This window comes from Labrus bergylta, chromosome 6 (assembly GCF_963930695.1).
Source record: "Labrus bergylta chromosome 6, fLabBer1.1, whole genome shotgun sequence".
In the NCBI taxonomy this organism is placed as follows: Eukaryota; Metazoa; Chordata; class Actinopteri; order Labriformes; family Labridae; genus Labrus; species Labrus bergylta.
Window position 1 is genome coordinate 10046059 of NC_089200.1, and position 21814 is coordinate 10067872.

The following is a 21814-nucleotide window of genomic DNA, read 5'->3' on the forward strand; positions in this document are numbered from 1 at the left end:
TTTAGACGCGCCAAGAGCTAAAATGCACATCAAAACACAAAAACACACAGCAACATACTTAAAGAAATGCAGGTTGTGTCGACGCTTGTCTTCAAAGAACGACACTGAATCAATTCCATATTGCGTCAAAAACTGACGTAGGAGGGTTACTGTCACTTTTTAATTCCCAGCGCGTAGGCTACTGTGAAGACGCTGAAGGGTAACATGGCCATTTTCAATGATTATTAATATTATTATTATTAAAAATCTAATTTTGCTAATTTCATTTCGGCTACGTCACCTATTTACTTTTGTAGGGCCCCTACTATTGTAGACATTAAGGTTTTCTCCATTATATAATTACTTTTATGTATTATATAATACATATGGGAGATTTAATAAAACTCTAATCTTAATAATCTGAAAGAAAATTGCATTCTGCCATGTGGATCTGCCTGAAAATACTTAAATTGATTTTTAAGGAAACAAAGATGTAAAAAGACATAAAAACATTCTCTCCATGAAAATGTTCCTCCTTCCTAATATTTCTTCTTAAGAAGGAGTGGGGTGTTGATCCTCTCCATCATGGCGGTTTAAGAATAAATAAACTAAATAAACATGTGACAGCAGCGACAGTTCAGTCAGTCTGAGCAGGCCACAGAGCTGAGGTTATTTTCAAGCCTGCAGGACATAAAATGCAAAACGGTCTGCACTTCTACTTGACATCGCGTCAGTCACTCACAGCGTCCTCATCACGCGTCAGAGACCCTTTGCTTGTGTGCTCGTGCAGCAAAACAGTTCTCAGAAGGCCTCCCAAATCAATGCAGCTGCAGCTTTGTCTGCACACACACACACACACACACACACACACACACACAGCTGCTCGGTCTGCACGGAGTGATGTGTTGTTGTTTTTGCTGAGTTCTAACCGCACTGCTGAGCTGCTGCCACGCGTGTGTTTATTTACCTGCATTTACACCTGAATGTTGAACATATTAAAACCTGCAGAAGATTCTGTTTTGAGAGTCAACATTTCCCCCTCTCACAGTTTGATATTAAAGTAAAGCCTCGGTTGTGATTTGCCCCTGCAGCGCACAGAAAGGCCTCCAAACCTCTGATAGCTTTAGATAAAAGATTCCCTCTAAAACCAAACAGGCCACATGAACCTAAAATAATAGATGTTATAGAATTATGTTTTATAGAATCATTTGAATAATTTAACATCTTACATTTTAAAATAACGCACGGTCTTGTTGGGTTCACTGAAAGAAGCAAATGCACCAAAAATTGATGGGTTTTTTTGTTGTTTTTTTTTTGCATATTTTCCAGAGTTGTCAGTGGCCACCTTTTTTTTGTTCATTTAATAAATAATGTAAAATATTTTTCACCCCACATGCTTGAACATCTACCTGTTTTTTTGATCTTCAAACGCTCCCCCTTAGCATTACCACTGCTAATAAATCACTCCAATTAGGATCAAATAAACGGCACTTTATTAAACAAACAAAATGTAATGCCTTCAAAAATACTTATTTAACAAATAAGACAAAAAAAAAAAAGAATAAAATAAGTCAGTAACAGACTACACGGCCCCCTTTCTATTTCTATACAAGAAGGGGGAGGAATAAAGGCAGCGATAAGAAAACTGGGAAAACTTTAAAGTGTTTGGTCCTCAACATCCAACCACTCCCTTTCTCTACAAAATAAATTACTATATTAGGCTATAATTTACAGTCTATAGTCACAGAAGCTGGTATCTGAGCATCTTTATAAACAAGTCTCAAAGTGAGAGGAGGAAGAAAACTTACGTGTTTGTGGTGTTACAAACGCCTCGACAGAAAAAAAAAGTCTGAATCTCTTTATGTCCATTCGGAGTGAGAATAAAAGACCAAAAGTACAAAAAAATATAAAACATATATTAGAGTTATTAATTTAAAGGCGCCGCGGCTCTCAGAACTTGCTGCAGTCATAAACAAACGCTCCTGAGGTTCTGTACAGGGACTGACCGGACGGGAAGGCCATCTGACAGCTGCTATTCCCGTTCACCGGGGAGCCGTTCAGCCCGATCCGCTGAGACTCGAACATCTCCCGCACTGAGTGGAAGTTCTGCTGCTGCGCCGGGTAACCTGGGCTCAGGTGGCTCAGGTCCCCGTACCAAGACGCGAGCCGTCCCTGGTGCCCGTGGTGGCCGTCCTGGCCCGCCTGGCTCAGGTTTCCGTGTCCGAGTGGGGACGCGGTGGTCGTGGTGATGCAATAGTCGGGCAGAGCCTCCTCCACGGTGGTGGACGGCGCCAGGTGTCCCCCGGAGGACCTGTCCCCCGCGTACAGGCTCATGGCCTGCATGTTGCAGTGATAGGTGGCACTGGAGTTCGTGGAGATGACATTCTGGTTGCAGGTGGTGGAGTTGTACGCGGAGGTCTGGTTGGGTGAGTAGTTGAGCGACAGTGAGGGGGTGATACCTGTCCGCGAGGAGGCGATGAGAGGCGGGGAGAGCTCGGCCTGCGGAGACCCCCGCAGGGTGGTCATGATGTTATCCACGCTGAAGCCCTGCGCCGCGGCCTGGCCGTGGTGGTGCTGCTCGGGTCCGTCCATGCTGAGTGAGCGGGTGGAGGGCACGCTGTGCGGGCTGCCTGTGGACATGCTGCTGCTGCTGTCCGGGCTCTCGATCTTTGGCACGGTGCTCAGAGTTGGAGAAGCGGCCTGCGGAGGCGTTGCAGTCCCATTCTCAGTCTTTATATCCTGGACCCGTACTGGCTGGGAGCCCTGTCCCGGTGGGTCCTGCTCCCTTCCCGGGGTGCGGGCAGAGGGGTCCTTACTCTGCCTGTCGTCCTTGTCTCTCTGAACGTCCTTCTTTTTGAACCTCCTCCGGCGCCGTAGAAAGCTACCGTTCTCAAACATGTTGTAGGAGTCCGGGTCCAGGGTCCAGTAGCTGCCCTTCCCGGGCTTCTTGTCGTCCCGGGGCACTTTCACGAAACACTCGTTGAGGGACAGATTGTGCCTGATGCTGTTCTGCCAGCCCTGCTTGTTGTCCCGGTAGAAGGGAAACCTCTCCATGATGAACTGATAAATCCCGTTCAGGGTGATCTTCTTCTCCGGGGAGTTCTGGATGGCCATGGTGATGAGGGCGATATAGCTGTACGGAGGTTTCACCATGTCCTTCGGCTGGTGCTGCGGCGTATACGGCCCGTACGCACGGGCCATGCTGGCCGGGTACTGCTCGTGGGCAGCGTGGGAGTACATGCTCATGGGGGCAGGCATCCCGGTGTATCCCCCGCCGGTCCGGTAATAGCTTTGGTCGCTGCTGATGTACGGAACAACTCCCAAAGAGTTGGGGCTGGAGACGGAGTAGCGCGCCTGCATCCTGCGCTATGCGTAAAACCTCCCCAAACTGTTCCCCCCAGAAACGCTCACAACTCCGGTGTGTGCTCCGGTTCTGTTCCTGCTTCTCTCCTCTCTTTAACGTCTAGAAGTGTCTGCTTTAAGCCGCAGCTCGCCAAGATGAGCCGGAGAGAGCGCACACAGTGAACATTTGGAGAGTGAGAGGGCTGAGGCTGGACGAGCATGAGTCTACACAGCAAGGAAGTTTTTTTTTTTTTTTTTTTTTACCCTTCACATTTTTTTCTTTCCTTTTGGCTGCTCGAGCTGCTCCTCCCCAAATGTGTGCTCCATCATCCAATTGGAGGACGAAATGAACCTGGAAAAGCTGCATGGCGACAAAAGTTACTACACCCCCCTCCTCCTCCACCTCTCCTTCCCTCTCTACTCGGCTCAGACATAGAGTTAATAAAATGCTGTATAGGGTGTTGCCCACAGTGCTGACAAATTCACTTAATGACCCAAATTATTAGACATGTATTATTAGTATTGTTTATTCACACCTTATAGCATCATTTAACTGAACTGTTAGTCTACTCTTAATACTACAGAGGGAGTTGATTGTGTTGTTAGGTGCTCTACAATTTCTTACGTGATGTCCCTTCTTTATCTCCGAGATATTAAAGCTGTGCGTAAAAAAGAAAAGCGTTTCTGATATAGCTCATAACATGTTTTTGAAAAGGCCATCTACAAGATTTAAATGTGTATGCCTGTCTCGTGAATGTACTCATAATGAGGCCTTCTCCAATATTAACTCTTCACATATTAGTTATTAAACGTTTTAGCATGCTTAAACCTCCAATCAGACCAAATGTATTAGCGATTAGGAATGCAAATTGAGCCATCGTCAGTGTGTGAGAAACTGTCATCAGCTGTGGCTGAGCCTCTGAATAAACACGCGGACATGAAAGAGTGTGGATGCTCCCTCCTGCTCCCCGACAGCGCCGGTGGGCGGTGTGTGGAAACTAATTAAAGGTTAAATGAAGATCGTTTGGTCGGGGTGGGTGAGATGAGGAGGAGGGGGTCCTCTGGGTGTTAGGAGGGAGGGGGTTAAAAAGATGAAGACCTCCAAATGTCATTCTACTGAACGGAGTGTTAACAGAGCCATCAACATTCTCCAAAGGCCGCAAGAAAGTTGTGTAGCGTTGTGTTGATTCTAAAAAAAAAACAACAACACGAGTGTGTTTTTAGCCTGATAGAAATAATGGTTTCAAAATAGGACAACGATGGAGGCCATTAAGGGGAGCATGCTGCCAGGCCTAAAGCACCTTCAGGCTGTCTGAGGATGTACATTTATTTATTTATCATCCAAGTCTGCAATAATTAAATTACTATTTTATTAAACTAAGAAAAATCATAAAACAACAATAATTATCCGTTTAGAAATAGCAACAATTATTAACGTGTAATTTGTTTATAATTATGATCAACACAACTTTTATGGCCTGTTACTTCCTGTTTCAACATTTTAATTATTTTAAGGCCTTTATTAAGATATATTTTTAAATAGTTTTTTTATTTAAAAATGTTTTAGGACTAAGGTTTTCCTCTCGTTTGTTCTGTATCGTTCTGCATATAAACTAATGTCAGAGGAATACAGAAGATACGCATTTGTCCTAAAATGAAGTTTTTGTTTTTAACATTATTTTTTAGCAGCTAGTTTGTTTAGACGCAGTAGCTTGTTCATTTAATTTTGCAAACGGCAAATGTGTTCAGTTTCCTCCAACTTCAAAACAACATTTAGTGAAGGCTATTAATCCATCATCAACCTTTATCTAAGCCTCGAAAATCATTGAGGTTTCCCTCATTTACAATGATGTCGAGATTACAAAAACAAACAATTTACAACACTTGCAACAATTAAGACCAAATATTCCCATCTCTCGTGAATGCATATTTTTTAAAAACTAAATGCTTTATTTAGCCTTTATGTCAGAAATAAATCCAATCTGAAAGTATTTGAGGTAAATCTCTCTCCAAACAGGATTGTGTCAAACTGGAGATCTTAAATATAAGCCCCTCACTCTGCTTAAAAAAACATATTTCATTTCCTTTTAAGCACACACCCAGTTTTAAATGAGACAAACCAAAAGTATAGACTTCACTGTAATGAAGCTACATGTCTTCGTCTTCATCTTGTAAATGTACCTGCTGACACTTTTCCACAGTTTTCATATCAATTGCTTCTCCTCTGATAAAGCTGGGATCATCTGTGAGAGGAGTGAAACTCTCACTCGTGTGTTTTCATTTGGCTCTTTGTTCCGTCATTTGCATGTGTTGTTGTCCGGCCTCTCATCAGGAAGCAAATGCTGCAGCAGCAGCAGCGGAGCGTCACCTGTGAGATTCCCCGCAGAGACCCCCCCCCGACACCGGGACACACACACTCACATACACCGAGGTGGTCTGCTGGTGTGTGGAGGAGGGACACTGACCCAGCAGCCCACAGGTGGAGGTATGCGACTGTAGCTGTGGAATAACAAGGTTTGTAAAAGTTTAATATGCTCTAGTTTTGTTCTGTGATGACGTCATTAATTAGTAATTTGTTATATCTATTTGCCAAACCTTGGATTTTAGTGAAACCCAAACACATCCTGACAAAGTTATTAGATCCTCTTAAAAAAGAAGACAACATTTCCTAAAAAAAATATATTTCTTTAAAATGCGATCATTTTTGTTTGCTTTAAATTAGAAGAGAACGAATTTTTCTTTTTCATTTCTATTACACATTTTCACAAAAAAAATCCTGCTTCAAGAAAGATGAAGGCCCCTGTTTTTTGGGCTAATTCTATTCCAGATATACGACACACTCCTGCCCCCATGTGGGCAGTGCGTAAAAGTCTGTTTGGCATTAAGACTTTCAGTGTTTGAATAAGTGAGCAACATTTAAAAAAAAAAAAATGATACCAGTAAAAGTCCTCTTTTTAACTTTATTTTACTTCAATATATGTGCAAAAACATTTTAATCCAAAATACTTCAAGTACCAAAAGTGAAAGTTCTGGTTATGCAGAATGGACCATATGGCACAATGTTTGGCTGTGAAAAGAAAGGAAGAGTGAGGTGGAATAAAATGTAAATGAAGAGGACATTACTGATCATTTTCACTTAGATACAGCACTGATCCCGTCTCTGGATGAGTGAGTATTTTCACTGTGCAGAAAGTCACCCACTTTTTGCAGTTATTTCATCACTCCATGGACAGCCCTTGTGCATTAACAATGCCCCGTTCTGCACCTATCACTGACCTCTGACCCCTGTCCATCCTGCCAATCAAACTGCACCTCAGTGAAGCATCACAGCCAAGACGAAGGCTGCACCCCTCACCTCGGTTCTCTGGACTGCTTATTTATCCTTTCAGCCTCCGTGCCTCCATGAGACTAAACCACACACACTAACACACACACACACTCATAACACTAATCTTCAATAAACAGGTGGCATCTCAAAGAGAGTGTGTGTGTCAGACTGGACTCATTACTGACATTTCCATGTTCTTACCTGACAACCTGTGGCGTCCGCACATCCGTAGAACCAGAACATAAAGTTCAAACATGACTGTGGTCTCAAGAGTGGTAATCAGAAACCAGAGAGAGAGGACAGAAAGGGAGAGAGGACAGAAAAGGAGAGATGACAGAAATGAGAGGGACAGAAAGGGAGAGAAGAGATTAAACAGGAAGGAGAGATTACAGAAATGAGAGGACAGAAAAGGCGAGAACAAAAAATAAGAGGACAGAAAGGAAAGAGGACAGAAAGGAGAGATGATGACATGAAAGGAGAGAGGACAGAAAGGGAGAGAGTGCAGAAAGGAGAGAGGACAGACAAGGAGATGAAAGAGGAGCACATCTAAGTGATCTAAGTGAAGTGACGAGAGCACAAACGAGAAAAGGAAACAGAACAGTGAAGGAGATGAGGAGATAGGACAGATAGGTGAGGCAAATGCAAACAGTATGAGATGAACATGTGATTTTATGAGCAAGAATGATGTGGATGTCTCCGTCACAGAAACCTGATAAAAAGTGATCAACAACGTGCAGTAAGTTGAATTCTGCAGCATGCACACAGAGCTGCACATTGATCGAGAGATTTTAGTGTTTAGATCAGAAGATACATTTTGTATTAGATGATGGATATGTGATGCAGATTTCCCTAAAGTCTGGTGACAGTGAGACATTTACTGACCTGAACATATTTGTTAAACATATTACAGAAAAAAGTCAAATCAAATTTTTACATTCATGATGAATACTTTGAAACGTGATTGATTGAATTTGGACTGATGGATATGAGATTGAACAAGTAGCACTAAGAGGGGCGGCAGTAGCGTCGAGTAGCTCAGTCTGTAGGGACTTGGGTGGGAAACACGAGGGTCCGTGGTTTGGTGGCTGGAGAGTTGCCAGGTCAGGCGTCAGGTGTAGCATCCCTACTCTGACATCTCTCCACCAATACATGCCCATAGGTCCTGTACCTGACCAATCAGAGACCTTCAGCACAGCAGGGGCTGCACGCCCTGTTCACCGAAGTCCCTGGACCTTTAGAAAGTACAACCCTCCTACAGGGTCTTTTTTTAGGGGTAGATCTTTTACCCCAGGACAAAAAACAAAAGACCTGAGTTCTGGGGGAAAGTTCCTCTGGTCGAAACAGGGCTTTTGTGCATGTGTGTATTTCAGGCCTATGTGTGTGAGAAGTTTCTCAATAACAGAGTTTAAACATCCAGAATGTATGTAAAAAAAAAAAAAAAAAAAAAAAAGGTTAAGTGAATGTTGCAAATTCTTAATTTGTCTTTGCATACAAGAAAATGATACCTTAAGGCATCAAATAAATTATACAATTCATATAATTGGGAATACAATTATGCAAAGCTCTCCAGAATACATTGCTTCTGGATGATTCAACCTGTCTGACAACAGTCACACATCTGGCATTTTGTAGTAAGATAGCGCCCTCTGCTGCCAAAGTGATGCACATGCAGAATCAGGTACAGGATCAGGAAGGCAAAAAAAAGAAGAAAATCACGTTATTTTCGGCAGATTTTTGATACGCGAGGCCACAGAAGCTGCTAACAACATTCTCCTGTGAGTATTTAAATTATCTCCTTTTAATGTGGATCTTTTATCTCTTTGTGACATTTTCTTAGAGAGTCTCATTCCTGAGAAAGACTTTGCATAAGATGTTTGTTTTTTTCTGCAGGCACTTCACTTGTGTCGTCTGCACTGTTTATATTACGTGCCTAATTGAACACAGACAGATTTCCAAAATATCTCAGAACCTCAGAGTCGTGCACCCAAAGAGAACATTGGAAATGGTTCTCAAATAAATACCTGCCAATCATCCATGTGCAAAACATTAATCCTCTGCTCGGTGCTCTGGCTGCGTCTGCTTCAAAGAGGGTGAAGCTGTTCTCAAGGACACAGAGCGCCTCACAGTAATGGCAGCTTCTACATTTTTTAACCCCAAAACTCAACATTTCAGAGAAGACAGACAGCCGAGCAGAGCATCTCTGAGAATCCAGATAAAGCTTCATTCAGACTGGGATGTTTCTGATTTAGTTGTCCAGATGAGTGGCAGAATTTCCTCCCAAAATGACAGAGACATAGTCTTATCTCTCTTTATTTGCACGCAATTTCAAATTGGATAAAGATTAGCTGAGCATATTTAGATGCATTTTTATCTTCTAATGTTCAACAAAGTGTCTAAAATAGGCTCCTCAGAACTTCAGACACAATGTGGAACGAGCAACAGAAAATAAGCCTGAAAAGTTTCCCAGATTCAGGAATGAAAAAACTTTTACAACATTAAAGATACATCTTATTATGGTCATCAGAGAGTCAGGTAAGTGAAGAGAATCTTTTTTTGTGTATAGTTTCCAACAAGTTATCCCGCACAGCAAGCAGAAGCTTAAAACCATGCAGCTAAACACTGCCCCCTAGTGGTTAACCTGCAACCCAGAGCACTGTTTCCTTCCAGGTGTTTCTTTTTCTCTTCTGTAAAATCAGCCTCATCTCTGAGAGGACAAAATATCGTGGTAATAATTTGCATTTTTATCTTCTGACTCTTTATAATGACATAATAATCAATTTAAACACTAAAGGAAGAAAAGGCTGACACGTGGAGGCTGTAGAATAACTGGGTAGAAGAAATATGTGTCCGTCACATTATTTTTAATTTTTTTAAAGTGTATATGACATTGGGTACAAACACCTCATTTAAAAAAAAAAACTTTAGTGCACTCTAAATATAAACATCGTAGAAAAAGTAAGGAAATTTGTGTTTGGTAGATTATTTATTTGTTGTAACAATGCTGGAAAGCCTGTTTATTTCCCTTTTAAATGGTGTCACATTTGTAAGGAACATGCATTTGTGGGATAAGCAGCAGAGCTGAGTATGTGGGTTGCACCCATGAAAAACTTGACAATCAGGTGCCTGATTGGCAGCACCTGTGAGCATGGGCCCTGCTACAGTGGTCAGTTGGTGTCTACTCCAAGCATGCCACGTTTGACTGATCTGGATAGCGCCCGTGCCATTGGGCTACTTCAAGCTGGGGTTCTACACAACCAAGTTGCAGCATAATTTGGAGTGAGACCTAGTACCATCTCCAAACTGAAGGCCAGGTTCCATATAACAGGGGATGTCAGAGACAGGCTGTGAAGTGGGCGTCCCAAGAAGACGACATGCCTAGAAGACCCTTCCCCCATCAATCTTCTACAGATTTGCACATACACCTTCATATGCCGCTGACAAAGCAGCAGTTCGGGGATAAGTGCAACACATCGGACATGTTACTGCAGGAGGCAATATCTCTCTGGCAATAATGCAGATTTATATAGTGCGTATTGGGATAAAACTTTCATGAAAAAGGGCTGATAATTTACTAAGCTAACATACTGTATTCAAAAACACTGGGGGCTAGTTATTGAAGTATAAGTAATATTGAAGTATTGAGGTAAAAAGAACAATGAAGAAGGAGAAAGGAGGAATCCAGACACAAGCTGCAGTAAAGGTAAATTCTCTTTAGGGTTAGGGTTAATTTTCTAACATAGTCTATGTGGCTCAGAAGGCCCTTGAGGAGAGACTGGCCTTGATGCCAGCTCGGCAGAAGGAGGACAACCCTGAAAGGAATCATCATTCAGCAGCCAGAGGCAGAGGCTCAAACGTGGCTAACAGTGGGGCGTCTGGAAGTGTGGAATCTTGGAGAGCAGAGCTGAGACAGATGTTGAAGAAAAGACCAGCTGAATTTAAAACCCCTCGTGGATGATGGAGGAGGAGAAGAGATAGAAGGGGACAGCTTCATCAGATCAGTAATAGGACTTTCACACTTGCAGAATTCTCCTAAAAAAAACTCCTGATAGTTCCTGGAGGAGCTGTATGTGTGAACGCAAAAAGCCATATTTTTCGCCAGGACTTCACCCAGAGTTTCTCCGGCCAGACTCCTGGTATTTTTTCCACAGCAAGTCAGAGTGAGCTGATGTGAGAACGCCGCAGTATGTTCTCGAGAGAATTCACCTCGAGCCAATACTTCCATGTTGTTTAATTTTAGGAGAAGCCAAAAATAATTCAGACCTGCATGCTTGGTTTGCAACAAAGAAACTCATCCAGTATAAGAAAGAGTTAACAGCTAGTAACACCTACCCACAGCAGCCCCCCCCACCCCTTAATTATGTTGAACTTTGAGCCTTATTAATATCTGCATAATTAAGTGTGATTCAAATTCAGACCCACAAAATTGCCATGAATTATGAGTTTCTGTAGAGACTTGGAAGATGTTTGTTTCTTCTGTAATGTTCAGCATTTTAATAAACAGGTCTAAAGGGGATTGACTTGCTATTCAAGCCAGCCCCTAGTGGCCATTCAAGTAACTGCCCTTTTTTGACACTTTGGTGTTGGCTCTACTTTTCAGCTCCTGGGGTTATCGCTCGGCTGACTCAAAGATTTCAAATTCACATTTCAAGTTCATTATATTATAAGGTTATAGGGGTGATTAAGCAACACAATCAGGATCCTGATTATATTCTGGTTGAACAAAACCCACTGCTTGAAGGAAATGAAGCCATTGAACCTTTAACTTAAGCAACAAATTAAAAAAAACTAACATATGAAAAATGTATTTCACATGTCGACTGGTTGTTGCTGCACAGTGACTGTTCATAAACTTGAATAAAATCAACAAAACAGTAGAAAAATATCAACTATACAGAATAAAAATGCCTCCATTTTTGAGCTGCACAGTTTATGCAGGAATATGTAAAAATCACTGCAATCCCTCTCGCTGCCCCAGATCATCGACAGTATAGTTTCTCGGCTCATTTTGTTAATTTATTTATTTCTGGTCGATTCTTTTAGTAATGCAATTTATAAACTTCCCTTCTTACCTTCCCCTCTTCTCTTCTTAGTGCAGATAAATACATTGTTCATCCAAAATGACCACAAACAGGAAGCAGGAGGGGCCACTTCTAAATTTGTTATTTGGCCCCTCAGAGGGTAAATCCGCTCACTGCTCCAAATAATGTGTTCAAAAGATTTATACACTACAGTGACATGTCTCAGCTCTCAGTCAGCACTAACTCAGGGCCTTTTGGCAAATATTTGTTTGTCTAAGTACCCAAACTAACAGGTTTGAGCCGGGTCACTAGCATCATATTCATTACATTTCTGATCATTTAAAAAAAAAAAAAGATTTTCCAAGAATAGGCAGTATACATATAAATATCACATGTTTGAAATCTTAAGCAATTAGTAAGCAAAATCATTTCTGTCGTCTGTAATCATGAGAGTATAACGGTGTGTGCTGCACATTGTTATGATCCCTCCCTGCTCCCTCATTCCCGTGGCAACCGACACCCCCCATACCCCCCACCCCAACAAGATCTCTATCTGTGCGCACAAATTCAGGACATTATATTTCTCATTCTGACACTGAAATGGTTACTATTAGTTTATTCTTTTTACTCGTTTCAAAGCGAGTCAGATAAAGCAACAGCGTCTGTTGAGAACTATCCCGGTTAGGTGTTTGCATTCAGTCATTTCTTTCTTTGCTTCTGTTTTGGTAAAAATGGGTCAAGGCATGTGAGTCATAGAGGGTCCGGAGTCCAGACCAGCTGTTGAAATGATCCCAGCCAGATGGCCCTTGCCACTAGATGGCGCTGCACTCCACCGTATTGAAAGTTCCTCAAAGCTCTTGTCATGGAAAATCCAGCAGCTGCAGGGCCACTTAAATGTGACATTTCATCATGGAGGGCTGCGTCCAGAAAATGAGGAAAGGCTGGACAAACACGATTTTATTTTTATGTTTTATGTAAAAGACTGCTGTGCTGTTTTCGTTCCTTTACCAATCCTGTTTGTCCAAAGATTCCTAAACACCTTATGATAGGAAGAAGATTTAAGTCGGCCCCTTAAAGCTATGTAAAAAACATTTTTATAGCCTAGTGGTTATGACACAACCCATGTAAGGAGGCCATAGTCCTCAGTGCAGGGGCCGTGGGTTCGAATCCCACCTCAGCCCTTTGCTGCATGTCGTCCCCCACTTTCTCCTCCCAACATTTCTTGTCTCTCTTCAGCTGTCCTATCCAATGAAGGAAAAAATGCCTACAAAATATGTTAAAGAAAAAAATGAAAATATCTTGGATTTGCTCAGATGCAATTTCTATAAATAAGTCAGATGATGTGTCATACATTTCCGCTGTATGATAGGCAGCTGGAGCTCTCCATATTGTTTGCATCACAGCATAGAGCCCAAACAGGAAGTTATCCAAAGGTGAGCTGGTGTTTCACATGTGGTTTTTTAGGACGATTCAAATGTGAAAAAGTAGCTGGCAAAAACACGATTTTCACATTTGGTTTTCATGTGTTATACTTTAAAAGATCCTCTCTTTCTGCATAGAAACAGGTACTAAATTGAGTTAGTACTGAGCCCCAGAGGAGAAGTATGAAACGTATCATAATGCTCTTTATCATGAGAAATAAACACCGAGGTAACAGATCCTGTGAAGACATTTTCTCAGACGATGCATTTAAGGCACAAATAATGACTCAACAGAGCATTTTTAGGAAACTGTGATTATGTCAGTGACCCAAGAAGGAGCTGCCTCTGCTAAAGCTTTATTTGCATATGTTAGTTTTAGAGAGATGCTGCATGTGAATCATGACTAAACAGCTCATGTGGACAACACAAGAGCAGCAGTCTCAGCTCTGTGTTTGTGTGACGAGGCAGCCCTCTCTCTCTCTTTCTCTCTCCGAGAGTCTGATCTGTTTACCGCACTCTAAAAATACCACTTTGTTGCATTTCCATAGACATGCAGGCTCTCTGTCTTTTCATTTGTTTATGTGGCGTCTTCAGATGTTGCAACCCTGGACGTGCACATGGAAAATAACAGCATCAGGATGCTGCGTTGGACAAGGCTGGAGGAGGCTGGAGAAACATGGGAAATGTGGAAGTCAAAAGCATCCGATTTTAGAGGAATTGGCTTCTCCCAAAACAAAAACTTTCCACTCCCGTATAAAACTTTTTAAAAGATGCTCATCTTGAAGGTCTCATATCTAACTTGTGTGGTTTTAATCCTGTAATCCTGCTTCATAGGACCTCCTAACCTTTACACAATGGAGAGGTTTGCATACTTTACTTGAGCATTTCTAATTAATGTTATCTTATAATGAGGCTTCACTGCAGTCACATTTCAAAGAAAATACTTTCTGTTTTGCTCCACTATATTAATAAGACAGCGATGACTTTACTCACAGAACAAATGAGAATCCGTTCATATGAGTCGCTGCTTGAGATTAAACTTCCCAACAGAATACACATAACATGCACTTTAACTGTACTGTATGAAACATCCTGCAAATACATGAAAATATAAAGTATATCAATTATATTTTTTAAAAAAGCTACTCCCCCTAACATGAACATTTGAGCCTGTAAGAACTTTTTCATGTTATTCTTACTTTACTAATGGAGAATATTTACTCATAAGGAAGTTTAACAATTAAATATATAATAGATATTTTCTTACAAGCTTTGCTATTTTGCTCCTTTATTACAGCTTTGTTATAAAATAAAATACAACTCATGTTTATGTATAAACTTGATCATCACTTTGTATGAATTGTGCAGATATGAACTGGTGTCTGACTGTATATCAGCCTTTTATTATCTATTTCCTCGCCAGGATTAACCGCAATATTTGACCGTCTTTACTCCTTTCTTTCTCACCAAATATGATGCTACTTTATTTGAATGTTAAATCTCCCCTGAGCATGAAATTAAAAAGAGAAAAAATGAGCTTTACTAATTTTGTTGAAGGATCTGATACTTTTCTCAGTAATGCAAAAGCTGCATAATAATCACAACTCCACCAAACCTCAAACTACACACTACAAGAGCTCACATCTAAGCCAGTGTGTTTGTCTGAATTCTAATTTAAAAAATCTAGTTACACTTATTTTGAGCCACGATCACCTGACATGTCCAGACAAACATCTTACTTCCACATAAAAAACAAAAAAAAAAGGTCAAACTAAATAAAACAAAACAGATACGCCGATGGGGGTAGTGTACTGAAAAAAGATTTGTTAACTGAGATACATCTCATTTCAAGCATGCATCTGACAAGTCCAGTGTTCTTGCTCTTTTGGCAGATTTAAAATTAAACTTGTTATGAGCACTGCAGGCCATTTTTTGTGATTTATATCTTGAAATAAGATTTGTACCTTGCCTTGTATGCTAAGTGTGGCTTATAATGAGGGTAATGAGATAGTCTTGACTAGAAATTGAGACTCTTGCTTGGATTGATGTTATTTTCAGTGTAAAGATAATGGAAATGTCACATTTTAATGACTCTGTTCATGTGATTATTGACGGACCAGTTCAAGGTTTTTCTCACTGAATCACAAGATTCAAGGCAGACATTTTTAAATCTATTGCACAAACTATCGCCATGCTGTTTTGTCACTGAACCTCATTTATCTTAAATAGAAAAAAAGAAAACAAAATTCTGATCAACACTGTTTGAAGAAGAATTTAGATCATTTATAAGTTGTCATAAATCAAATTAAGAATGGTTCATATTAAGCAAAATCTCTGCATTTAAAACCTTCAGTCTCACACTAAAATGAACTCTAATATCAAAAGTACATGAGATGATGAGATAAAACGTATTTCCTTATATCACGTGAGTAGGATTTAAATGTTTGAGCTGTTTGGAGGGATTTTGGTTTTGTGTGTTAAAGTTCATCGTGTGGATAAACTCCAGCTGCCCCATAAATTAGTAAGAGTATAGTAGCAGGAAGTCGAACCACTCAAATAGAAGTATCTCGAATTAAGTTAACGCACTTTCCTTTACTGGAAAGCAACATTTGATATGCAATCATGAGTATCTGCTTTATGCAACTTCCTTGATCCTAAATGGAGGAAGTTTTTTTTCTTTTTCTGGATGAGTCCCGCAGGTAAAGACTGAAGTCTGTCTGAATGTAGCCTAAAATATAAATCAGCTTTATTGAAACCTTTTACAAGACAAAACAAAAAAAGTAGGCAGGGAGGTTATACAATAAGTGCAAGGGTTTGTTGCAGTTCATGTTCGTAGCGTCACGTGTGTAGTTACTCTAATAGGATAGTTACATAGAATATAAAATGTTTGCACGTCTTACAAGAGCAAACACATTTTGTAAAAAGTCGTTTTTCTGAAACTTATTTTGAAGAAGAAAACGCGTGTCAGGGTTCATATAGGCAAAGTGGTTTTTCTTAAGGCCTCTGGGGTTTCTTCATTCATTTCCTTCAATGTAAAGTCCAAAAAACAAGAGAGAGAGAAAAAGCATCTTTGGCTGCATGTAGGAGGCAAACACACACCTCGATACATCCTGGTAGAATCCTCCAAAACATTCAAAAAATACGTACAAAATAAAAGTCTGCTGTGTTGTGACGGAGCTGCAGTTTGACTGTGACCGTCGGTTCTTCTCTCGTGCCTGTCTCTTTTGGGAGTCCAGAGCAGGGCGCGCGCTCACATGACGCAGGGTTTGATGTCCTGACACACGCTCTGCGGGTGGTGGTGGTGGTGATGGTGATAGTAGGATCCACCGGCCGACGGGTGGAAGGAGGAGATGCCGTTAAAGTTTAACACGAAATCTTTCCTGTCGCACACTGAAGAGTGGCTTTGATAGCGCGGGATCCCCACTGCAGACACAGAGAGAGAGAGAGAGAGAGAGGGGGGGGTTAAACATGTGTGCAAACAAATAAATACATCATGAATTATTATACATAGATTTTTATCATTTTAAGGAACGTACACGACCCTGCACAAAGCAGCACGTGGGATGTTTTAAGTTTGTTTGAACCGGAAACACAGTTTAACATGCAGTTTTTAGTCAAAATAAAACCGGTGTTTTTCATAACCTGCAAAAAAATTACGATCACTTCGACTCTGATTTAAAATGTGGACTAATGACTCTTGTGTGATCTGCAAAATGTAAATCAGCCTCCTGGTTAACGCAACATATCAGCTGATCACATTTATCATGCATGTATAAAAAAAAAAGTGTGCAGGGTCCCTTTACAGAGCAAATAAAACCAAAAATGAAAATATAAATGCTTTAGAATAATTGTAAAATGTGTCTGAATTGTTCTACAGGCTTTAAAAACGAACATAATCTACTTTAGTGGGAAGATGGGACAATTTACTGTCACTATTTTAATTCTTAAGAATACGCATTAATGAAGTAAATAATAAATTATTAACCTTTATAAGATTACTATTTTAAGATTTACTGAACTACATGTTGCACAATATGAAGGAGCAATACTTTCCATTCATTCGTATTTTAAAGGCTATAATATAAACACAAATACGGTTTATTATTTTATTCCTCAACTGCATCAAATGAGAAAAACTACGTGCGTAATTTCCCCCAAACCTTTAAAAAAAAATCTTTCAATCAGACTGCGCGTCATTTGGTGTCTCTAAGTGAGCCTCTATTTCCAGAAAGAGAAAAATAAATGGGGAGGCTGAAGCTGCGTCAAGGTCATAAGGACTCCAGATGTGTCTGTTTTCAGGGGGAAGACAGCAGGCTTTATCCTCCGGGGCCACAGCTCTCTGCCCTACATAGCCCTCTGTGACTGTCAGTACAGTGTCTGACCCTGCGCCGCTCACACCGGCACATTCATCCTCCTACAGGCTCAATTAAGACGCTGCGTAAAGTTTAACAAGGCCTTCCGTCTCTGGTGGTTTCAAATCCTCCGCCGGTGTGGTCCGACCTGCACAGTCTTTGTTTGGTTAACCTCTGGGAGCCTTTCGCGGCTCCAGCATGGTTCCTCGCCTCGGTGAAATCCCCAGACTTTCGTAAAGCCTCTGCGTGTTGTGTTAAAGTAAATGAGCGTGAACAGGGGAGGAGAATCACTAAATAGCTGCTTTTCTTAATCTGATTATTAGGCAGAATATCCCGTGAAAACTTGCACAGATGTGGGTTAGAATATCCTGCAGGCTTTGGAGTAAAAACTCATCCTGCATATCACACCTTAGCAGCACCTACTGTATAACTTTCCTCTTATATTTGGGCCTTAAAAAACTAAAAAGAACAAATTTCTCTTAAGTCTGTTGTGAGGCACAAGTGTTTTGTGTTTATTTTAAATTAAGAAAGTTGAAGGAAAATACAGCTGGACGGTTTCATTATCTAATTAACATTTAGTGCAACATTCTTAATAAATTCAAATTATATTTTACTTATTGCTTTGTCTGTCAAATCACTTTGTAAACATCTGTTTTTACAGGTAATATATAAGTTATTATTATTAGTATTGTTTATAATAATTGTTAACGTCAGCCTCAAAAGATTAGCTCAGTGAAAGCTAAGAAGTAGCCTAACTGGGGGAAATACAATTAAAACATGTGGTTATTATAAAGAGAATCTATTTTGATTGCTCGCTATGCACAAATATACAAACTCATATTTACCATTATTTTTCCTTTAAATAAGCACGACCATCCTGAATCTAAACATCAGTTATTTTAACGAAAGTGTTTTTTTTTTATTTAGATTTTACGCAGGAAAAAGATTTTTCAAAACGTCACCAGACACTGCAGGAGACAGAAATTAAATCTTGACATAAAGCAACCTGTCTGAAGGTGTGGTGTGTGAATTATGAATATTTTTCTTACAAGTTATTATCAATTTAATTTTAAAAAATCCCCCAAAAACATCCCTAGAATGAGCCGATTGGTACCTGAAATGTCGCTGGAGTGGCTGTCCCTGCTGTTCTGGTGGAGATAACTCTGCTCCAGGGAGTATGGAGACATGCCGGAGTGTAACCCGGAGGATGCCGGGCTGCTTGAGGCGAGAGGCTGCTGTTTGATATAGGGAGACCCGCCGGAGGACGCCCAGTGTGCGGACGTACTGGCGTACGGGGAATGACCGTCCAGCGCGCTGGCCATGGCCGGAGAGGAGGGCACGGGGCTGCTGCTGCTGTCCGGTCCGTAATCCCCGTTAGGCGGCACTGGACAGCTCGCCATATACGTGGACCCGGGGCTCGGGGACATGTGGGGTACGTGGTGGCCGCCGCTCAGTCCGTCGTAGCCACCGGCCATTGAATTGCTCATCATGTCCAAGTTGTAGCCGTTGCTGTGACAGGCGAGGGTGGCTGAGGGAGCCTGGAAGTCAAAACTCTGCGGAAGGATGGATGTGCCGAATCCTATCCCGTTCATCATCCGGTACATGGGCTTCAGAGCTTGACATTTTCTCCTGAAGCCTCGAGGTCTGCGACGAAACGAGCCCTCCTCGAACATGAACTCACTGCCCGGATCGATGGTCCAGTAGTGGCCTTTCCCCGGCCTGCCCAGCCCTTTGGGCAGCTTGATAAAGCACTCGTTCAGAGACAAATTATGCCGGACCGAATTCTTCCAGCCCTGATATGAGCCCCTGAAGAACGGAAAGCGAGCCTGAAGAAACTGGTATATCTCACTAAGGGTCAGGCGTTTGGTGGGGGAGCTCTGGATTGCCATCACGATGAGAGCGATGTAGGAGTACGGAGGCTTTTCCGGTCGCCGTAAACCAGAGCTCGTCTTCTTTCCTTTAATGGCGCTGGACGAACTTTCTGAGGCGGCTTGTGGGCTCAGCATGGCGGGGTGCAGGACGCCTGACGCCGGGCTGGATCTCAGAGGAGGCGGTGGGTCCAGCTGCTGCTGAGGGGTCTCGGTCGTCATGTCAGCTCTGACGTACGACTGGCGTAAAGTGAAGAGAGGGAGGGAGAGAAGACGAGCCGGGAGATGTTTAAGAAGAGAAATATATCGGGATCCAGCGGTCAATGTCCGTGCAAGTGAGTGTAACACCACCAGTGGTCCTCAGAACCCAGGCGCAAAATGGAGTGGAATCTGTCTCCTGTTACGCACGACTCTTCCGTTACGCACGGTGCTCCCCTGACGCATGCAGAACGCACGGCGAGTACGCACTGACAGAGAGAGGAAGAGGAAGAGAGAGTGGGGGGAGCTGCTTATCCACTGGAGACTGAGTGTCCAGGACACAGAGGCTCCACTGGGTGTCACAGCGGCGCTAAGTGGTGCGCCGGGTGGCCATCGAGCGGCTTAATAGTCACTCAAGTAGAGGAAACACGAAAACCCCTGACTTATTGCGCGCAACAGTCCAACCAAACAAAGCTCGACCACCTATCATTTCATAAATCTTTGTTCCCTCTGTGAGAGCCCCCCACCCCTTCTCCTCATCCGCACTCTGCGTCTGCAAATCTCCCTCAAATCAGTGACGAAAAGAGCCCCCACCCCTCCACCCTCCTGCCAAATTTGGCCCAAGTCCATTTACCGTTCTCAGCAGCGTTAAAGCCCCTTATTCTCTCCTCTCCCCCTCCTCCCCCCCCCCTCCCCCCCTCCTCCCACTCCTTCTCTCCCAGCTCGGACTACACGCAATTAAGCCATCTATCAAACCTCCCCCAGACATCCCAATCAACAGCGCCACACGCCAGACGCACAAGTTAAAAAACGAGCTCCCCCCCCCCCTCCGGTCCTGCATGTAGGAGCTGTGATTTCAGCCTGATATGCCTCAGATCACGCATTTTTACTGACACGAATAAACTTCCACAATATGCAAAAAAAAGTCTAGATTGCAATTTAAACCATAACGCCCAAAACATTCACTGGGGGGCCTGCAAGAGATCTGCTGCAGATAGAACCCAAGCGCATCGCTGTTCAGAAACAAAAAAACGCACCATCTTGTGTTATTTGTATTATTTTGCTCATAATTTCCTCCCAAACTGGTCCAGAGGATAACAAAAACAAACTGTCGCGGTGCCGGGCTGGGGCGAAGAGTGTGAGAGATGGAGAGGTGGTGGTCTTTGCCGTGCGTGTGTAAGCGGGGGGTTGCTCTGAGTAAATGACTTTGACATGAGTGGAAGCAGGCTTTTTCCATCAAGCCCGGCCCTGGATACCACACACAGCGCGCCAGTGTCAGCTTACCGCCCCGGGCCAGAGCCGGTCCCATGGGCCCCGCGTTCATTAGAGAGAGAAAAGCGAAATTAGGCGAGCGGGCGTCGACAGTTTCCTCCCCTATGGAGACATCACACACAGATTTGTCCAACATGATGGAGTTATATATCCCATAAAGGTAATATCAACATCCGTGCTGCGACGGAGCGGAGATCATTGAGCTTTGAAGGGCAACAAGGCATTGGGCTTTGCGGCTCTTGCTAAAAGGAAAGCATCATTGTTGAGCTTTTGCATGTTTGACACAAATTAGATTTTTTAATTTACAACCGTGCATGGGCTTTTTTTTCTGTGTAATTGTAGGCTAGTTCGTCTTGTAATATGGTGCGTTTTTATTGTTTTGTTTTTAATACCGCACACGTCAACTGTGCAGCTCGAAGGAGATAAAAAGAAATAATGAGAGCAGAAAAATCTAGTTTCATATTTACACATTTCATTTCACACACTCAGATCTGTGCACGTGATTGCCGACACAACCTTTTAAGTTTAGATATAGCCTGGAGGATTTTCCAAACAATAACCACCAACAATAACCTCTTGCACTTGGCGCAACAAAGGATGTGCGGATAAAATCATTTTCCACCGTGACACACACGCGCACACACACACACACACACACACACGGCGGCAGTTGTGTGGATCTTTACGGCCCCCAGAAATTTCCTGCGACATCAAAACTTATGACCCCCGCGGCGATCAGGATGCCTTGGCCTGCAGAGGGGATCTTTGTTCTGGGAGGCTTTGAAGAAGGCGCTCCGGCTCGGTGTTTTTTACGCACCGGGATCATATGAGCTCCTAATTTAGCCTTTTGCAAATCTCAAGTGATCAGCAGCCGCCACGAAAGCTATTCAGAGGTGTTTTTCATAGAGGAGTTTGTCTTTGGAGAACAGGCTCGACTGGAGGCCCCATATGAGCCCTCTGCCGACTCAACCAGGCAGTCTGTTTGTTTTCATATTTAGGCTGAAATATGTTGTTTATTCCCCATAAAATATATAAA

General features: G+C 42.3%; 2 protein-coding genes across 2 annotated transcripts; both read right to left on the bottom strand.

The window, feature by feature from the left end:
- Nucleotides 1-1449: 1449 nt before the first annotated feature.
- On the bottom strand, nucleotides 1450-3603 carry LOC110001181 (forkhead box C1-A). Its single transcript, XM_020656627.3, has one exon. It carries the CDS (start codon nucleotides 3337-3339, stop codon nucleotides 1930-1932), a length of 1410 nt encoding a protein of 469 aa, XP_020512283.1. The 5' UTR covers nucleotides 3340-3603; the 3' UTR covers nucleotides 1450-1929.
- A 12209-nt stretch (nucleotides 3604-15812) lies between these two features.
- Nucleotides 15813-20043, bottom strand: LOC110001098 (forkhead box protein F2). Its single transcript, XM_020656536.3, has 2 exons — nucleotides 18555-20043; nucleotides 15813-16511 (listed from the first exon to the last, which is right to left on the bottom strand). The coding sequence occupies exons 1-2, from the start codon at nucleotides 19528-19530 to the stop codon at nucleotides 16339-16341; spliced, it is 1149 nt and encodes a 382-aa protein (XP_020512192.1). The 5' UTR covers nucleotides 19531-20043; the 3' UTR covers nucleotides 15813-16338.
- Nucleotides 20044-21814: the final 1771 nt, after the last annotated feature.